At 44.2% G+C, this 6,916-nt stretch overlaps 1 protein-coding gene across 2 annotated transcripts in view; it reads right to left on the bottom strand.

Moving 5' to 3' along the window:
* Positions 1-702: 702 nt before the first annotated feature.
* LOC8044070 (methylthioribose-1-phosphate isomerase) overlaps positions 703-6,916 on the bottom strand; it is a 58,098-nt gene continuing 51,884 nt past the window's right edge. For both annotated transcript variants that reach the window (XM_042290508.1, XM_042290490.1), the window contains exon 8: positions 703-4,562. In XM_042290508.1, coding sequence (XP_042146442.1) covers positions 4,444-4,562 — 119 coding nt within the window. In that variant the 3' untranslated portion in view covers positions 703-4,443. The remainder of the gene's footprint in view (positions 4,563-6,916) is intronic.

The raw sequence follows: 6,916 nt of genomic DNA, 5'->3' as shown, positions 1-6,916 counted from the left end.
CTCTCCTTTAGCCTTGCCGGGCACCTATTGTGAGTAACGAACGACCGGAATAAATAATCCCAAATGCCTTGTCAAAGCCCAAGAACGCTTCATGTGTACCCTTAGCCTTGTTAAAGGGATGCCAAACCAAACATTGCTGCGTCCATAAGTAACTCACAATCTTTCCACGAGCCAGCAGCCACCGGTGTGCACGAGCACAAGTTACGAAAGTGACGTCATAGTCATCCTGCTTAATTAAAGGTGCACTTAAGTGGTTTCTGAGATCGTCAGTTTACGGTGGTAACGCGATTTACGTGCTGAAAGCATCCCAAAAATCTAAAAATAACAGGCGTGAGTGGCCTATTTCAGTTAATAAAATGTTCAAAGGTCGCGTATACGCCTTTTCTCGGCAAATTCCCTGGGTGAGGCAGTCAATGAAGGAAGATTTGGAGTGATTTGTGTGTTTAAAGGGTTGATGGGCAAGAAGGTTTGGGCTGAAGGGTCCGACAGGCTGAACGATCTGATGGGATGAAGGGGTTTGATGGGCTGAAGGGGTTTGAAGCACTGAGGGTCCCATAGCACATCAGGGCTGAAGGGTGTATTTTCAATAGGCAAGTTACAGACTGAGGAAAAAACAAACACAAACAAAAACAAACAAACAAACTGCCTAGATGCACAGCTTTGTGCATCAGAGCAGTGTAATTAGCAGGAAACCATGTCATATAGTTTACAAAAAGGCACTTTAATTTTATTTGTACAATTACAACCTTTGGTGAACAAGAACTAGAAGCGACCAAAAAAGACACAAGGGCAATAATGCTTTCGTTGTGCCACACTGATAGGGTTCCTGCGTGAGACCATGATGCAACGCTACCACCAGTACGTAAATTTCCCCGAAACCTGTCAGAATCCATGTTGGAGGCATCAGTCACTGTTATGCTATGTTCCGTGTGCTTTGGGGCCGTGTCTGCACTGTAGTTTGTCCGCTACTCGAGTTTTAAAATGGTCAATTGCACCGTAAATAATTGTTCCAGCTGTAAAAGTCGGCGACAAAATGGAGCTATGGCCAGCAGTATTGTTTTTTCTAGAATTACGGCAATCATTGGGAACCAGGACAAGGCGATGCTTGAGCAATTGGTTTGCCAGCGTCACGAATGGCTCCGGCGGATATGCCAGCACAATCTTGAACAGGCAGGTAAAGATGGGAGCAGAACATGGCGAATCCTGGGAGCTAATATTTCCGGTCCCAAGAGGAAGAATGAGAAAGCGACAAAGGAGCAAAGAAAGAAAGCAGACGATGGGTTAGCCCTGTTTGTTTTGCAGCGACAAGTTGAAGTTGCTCGAGCACTTGTCAATTTTGTTTTATTTTGTCAATTTTGTTTCATTTTTGTCAATACGTGATTTCGGTGTTTGTCTGCAAAGTAAGAAAAAATAACAAGATACAGACCTTACAAGTGATGCTTTGATGCTTCTATAAGCATATTAAGGAGTCGCCAGCGATATGGGCTGGTTGGGACCGGCAACCGGGACCGCTGATATCCGTGTCTATGGCCCGCCCTTTTGAAGCGACCAAATGCATGGAACCTTTCACTCTAGATTATTATACTAACTCTCTGATCTCGAAGAAAAGATTCATACCCCAACTAAGGGTTTGTAGACTGCACTTCGTGTCGGGTGAGGAACCTCTTTGCGATTGACTATGACAAGAAAATATTCTGAAATGTGGTTATATAAAGACGGCTCTATGACTCTACGGCACTACTGCTGCCTCAATAAGACGCTGAATGCCTCCAACATGGTGCCAAGGCACAAATAGCAGACGACAATGTTGGTTTCGATATCAAGTCTAACCGGAAGTGACGTCAGGTGCAAGAGGTTTATAAAAGGTGGTGTTGAGTTTCGAATAGTTTTAAACTGAAGGGAAAGTTTAAAATGTAGTCTATTAGACAAAGAATAAAGCAAGCAAAAATGAGAATGACAACTTTAAGGCCCTCAACAAACGTTGTCAAGCTTTAAACATCCTATTTTGCAATCATCATTGGCGTTCAACGGTTATCCAGGTACATACATATATTCAAGTTTGAAGAGTTTGTAAGGCCCGGAGAACTAGTTTCATCAATCGCAAGAACTAAAAAGGAAGAGGAGTTTCAGCAACAGTTTGACTTAGAAAAAAATCCTGCCTTATGACCTCCAAAGACAAAGAAGCAGAGCAAATAGTAATGAGGTACCTGAAGCAGCCTGCCTGTCACTGCAAGTAACAAATGGTACTTTCATAATTTACCTTGCAATGTGCCGCAATGTATGCAATGAGTCATCATAAAAAATTCATTGCTCAGAACATGTCACGTCACCTTTTGGTCGGGCAAAGCAACGCATGCTGCACTGGCTAACATGATGCATAGTCTGTTGCGGTACATTGTAAGGTGAAACTAAACACAAGGAGTTGAAATTCCCAGTGTAGTGACTAGTATTTTGTTGGATGCCTGGCACTGTTAAAATTTAAATCATCATAATTTTCAATATTTTCCCAGATAATTTCAGCCATTCCTTGACTAATCATGTTAAGCCAAGCTGTCGTGCACAACTGTTGATCCCTAAGCAAGTCGGGCAATGACAATGATATGCTGTTGTCAACCATGTAACACTGCTTGTAGGACGAAATAAAATGTGTAATGCATCTATCAACATTTGCATCATTTGTCGGGAACCAAATTGTGGTAGATTTAAGGGGAGAGTTGGCTTTAAAAAGCTGAATAAGTAAAAGAAATGTTAGGGATCTCATAAAAAAATGTTTGTATGGTGTCACAAAGCACCTTTAAAACCTTTGTAGTGCTAAAAGCGCCCAACTGATGCCTAGCAAGAAATGAGATCAGAATCAAGAAAAGAAGCCATCATATACCAGATGCTTCTGCGAATACTTTCACAAATCCCTACAAATAGAGTGTTTCAGAAAAAAAGAAACAGTTTTCGGGAACGAACTGTCAGCCACAGCGAACATTAGAGAATGCAAAAAACACGCTATTTAGCAAAATGACTACCTATAATTTACCACTTAAATTTTTAATTGGTGAAAATAAACATATCGTTCCCATTATAAAATTTCTGAGCATCATCAAAGACTCCCTAATCAGTCAATTTTAGGAAGAGGAGAATCATGTGGAAAGCACACGGGTAAACAAAGTTACCACTCGTGCACGAGTGCACAAAGTTACCACTCGTGCACGGGTCCACAAAGTTACCATTCGGCTGGTGATGTGAAAATGTGATCATTCACATTTTCGCATCGCCAGCCATCTGCCTGCTGCAGAAGTGGTAGGCTCGGCGCACAGCTGCACTTTCCACATGCTTCAACTCTGAAAATTGACTGATTTAGGGGTTTTCGATGGTGCTCAACAAGTTTTTAATTAGAACCATGATTATTTTCACCAATTGGATTAGTCAATTAGTAAATTTTAAGTAATTTTTATGCAAATTTGTGATTTGTTTTTTCTTGCAATCCCTGGCATCCATTGTGGCTGTTAGTTTGTTCCCGAAAAGGGTTGTTTCTTTTTGTCAACCACCTTATTTGTAGGGATTTTTGAAAGTATTCATAGAAACACGCTGTACTCCTTGCACATCTCCAAGGTCACACGGATGTTGCTTGCTCATGCTTCCTAGGATATACGCCTGCTGCAATTGGCTGAAGGGATCTTGGCATAGAACAAACACTTCGCAGCATTAACTTTCCTTCTTGCTTCTTTCACTGCACTGCTTCCCACTGAAGTTTCACTTTCAACACAGCCTCTCAAACGAAGCAGGGCACTTATGCCAACAAAGGACCATTTTAGAAAATCACCACTTCAGGAGGTTATGGTAAGAAATTATGTGAGCACATGCTCAAGGAACCACGAGTACTCCCTGCTGGCTCCACTGAGCTGCAGTAACTTAGATTGGGTGCCTCCAAAGCCCCTTTTGTGCCTATTGTAGCTTAGCTTTTTGCCTCCCTTCATTCTAATAACCTCTCCTTCCTAACACATGCATCGTTTCGTCCTGGGAATCCCCGAACCCCATTTTCCACCGGGTGGTGCCAGTTATTTTTTAAAATTGTGGCTTTGTGAATGTTTACAGTCTTTGGGGCTTGAAGTAAGAAACCTCTTAGCGCACCTTTACAAGACTGGTCTAAATTTCGTAACACTGTTCACAAAACTGACAAGGTTTGCGACAAAAACCAACTCTTTGCTGTAAAAGTTGGGCATAAGGCACCTTTCCAACCACAGAGAGCATGTCAAAAGCTACCACCCAGGTTGTGTCGACTTTGGCCCCATTTCAGCCAAGTTCCCAGACTTTTCCAGGCTCACTGAAATTCCCCGGTAACTAGAGGTTCCCCATGTGGCAGTGGCCATGTACACACTCCTTAGTGCAAAAACAAAACTTTTTCCGTGTCGTTCCACCAAAGACTGGATCGAAGAGGCACGTTTGTTGCCATCAGGCAGACAGGCTGTCCAAGATGCGGTTGGCAGGAAACACTCCTTTCTCCGTGATGATGCCTCCTGTGATAAGCTCGGCGGGGGTCACGTCGAAAGCAGGGTTCCAGCACGTGATGCCTGTAAAATATGATGAAGGAACGGTAACCACCACCACGTCCCAGTGTGAGCACATTGAAGGACGACTCCGCTAAAGGCGAAAATTCCACACGAGGCAAACGTCTTTTTCAGATTACCGTAGTATCCCAAGAGATGACCAAGCCCTGAGAGGTAGCCCAACCTAAAGTCACTGGATCCTGGAAAAGTAACACCAGGCTCCCCGTATGGTCGCCATTTTGGCTTATGCAATCAGCCATTTCTGTTTGACCTCTCTGTTCGTGGTGAACCAATCTGAGTCCATTGGTGATGATTAGCTATGTAGAGACGTTTCTTGTATACTGAGATTCTGCCATCCACACACCGGCGAAACAAGCATACATTTTCGTACCGCCACCACATGCGGTGTCAGGGTTTGGAGGCATTAAAAAATAATTTTCTAGTCTTGAAATAGCCAAGAAGAACAATATCATTGTAAGAAATCCGACGAAGACTGATTAGCGAATCGCCTTGCGAGGTTTTGGTCGTCTTTATGTTAGTATCTGTTTGTGTCTCGTTAGCAGGCAGGGAAGGCAATGGCGCTACTTTCGCAGGATCCGGTGACTTTAGCCCACCCCAGCTTTAGCATCATTTCCTGCTCAGGCAAAAACACCAAAAGATAGCCCACTTCTTGAAATAACCCCATTTCGTCCACATGCCAGCATCACGGCCGCTGTTGTGGGGATGAATGGCAGCCATGCGGCTATAGCATAACCAAAATATCCAACTATAGTCTCAATCCAGCTTCTTTACTGATTGGGACGTGGAACGGTGGTATCTGGTATTGAGGCTACAAGCAAAAGGCAAAATGGCAGCGACTCGATCCACAGCAGCGGTTTTGTGGGCAAACAGGGCATATGAAATTAGGGAAAAAAAGCACAAAGTTGAACGACGTTTGGAATTGTAGTTGCCGTTACAATAACTGTATGGAACGAGTGATGGTAAAAAAAAAATTGTTTTAAACATTGTTCGGCGACTGTAAACCTACTCCAACATTCCGATTGCATGCATGGTGAGTTGTGTGAATAGACAGCAAAGAAACTGATTTTCACAGAAAAAAAACCAGGCACTGTCGGACCACGATTGTTTGTGCGGGAAGCACTTTGAGTTGAATTCACGAATACTTTTGGTTCGTCAATGTATTTCTTTTGTTCCAACATGAAATCAGGAAAACCGTCAACTTGCCCGGACCACCCACAGACCATGTTTACGTCTTCACGTTCAAACGGCCGTCCAATCCTCCAAACTGTCGTCTGCTCTTTCAAACTCATTCAAACTGTCAGCTGCTCCTTCAAACGACAGCGGCCGGTAGACCAAACATTGGGATAAAAAGTGCAGGTCCCAAAACACTTTTAAGTTTGAAGGTTGTTTGGGTTAAGGGGGCTTACTGCAAAACAGTACAGATACAAGGGGGTGTTGATCATTGTTAGCAGTGGCCATCACAGACTTGGTTATGCCTGATTCACTCGGTACGATTGTGCTCAGAGGCAGACCCTGACACTCCATTTGGGGAGACGGTTGCTTGAAGCAGAGGGGGGGGGGAAGGATGGTACCGCAAGCTGTGGGCGTTTTTGGGCGGTGCCCGTGGAATGCCAAAAGGCACCGACATGAGCTTTCCCAGGCCCCCAGCTCGCTGACAAAGGTTGATGAGGCACACTTTCCCAATAACTTATTTTTTCTCACTTCTAAAAAAAAAAAGTATTATACTGAAGAGGGGGGGGGGGGTCATTCCCCCCCCCCCCCCCCCCCTCCCGCCTCTTTCGTGGGATCTGCCACTGATTCTGCTCGCGATTTTCAGTATCGACATCGAGCATCGCAGCTACTATCCACGCTTTTGCAACCCGAGGGACGTAGCGACTGAAAATAGCAAGCAGAATGTCAACATGAGAATCAGGCTTTAGCATCCATTCTGAGGAGTTCATGCGAAATGAATCGCCGCATGCTAGATTATTTGCATGAAGTTTCGGCTGTAACGAACCTCGTTGATTTAGCTCGGGCCACTAAGCTAGTCCAACAATGCTAGGAAGACGCAGAATCAACAGTACCAACACGAAAAAGAGCACAGGGCCTCACATTGACGCCAACAACGTCGCATTTCAATATACTAGTTTGTTATGGGCAACGGCGAGCTTTTTGGCTACACTCCATCGCGCTTGCGCGGCGCGAGTGGCGTCTGCTAGGGGCGCTCTGGTTTGTTTGCAAACATAAGTTGGTGTATAGCTTATTCTTACCAAACCTGCTCTCAATTTTAAGCGGGCCATCTTTCGGGACATTACGGTAAGTGCACAACAATGTGACTGCATACCAAACGTTGCATTGAGACGGCATCAAATCCCAAA

Source organism: Ixodes scapularis, unplaced genomic scaffold (assembly GCF_016920785.2).
Source record: "Ixodes scapularis isolate PalLabHiFi unplaced genomic scaffold, ASM1692078v2 PGA_scaffold0__279_contigs__length_252992795, whole genome shotgun sequence".
NCBI classification, from domain to species: domain Eukaryota; kingdom Metazoa; phylum Arthropoda; class Arachnida; order Ixodida; family Ixodidae; genus Ixodes; species Ixodes scapularis.
The sequence above is the reverse complement of the archived record's forward strand: the minus strand, read 5'-3'. Positions and strand labels throughout refer to the sequence as shown.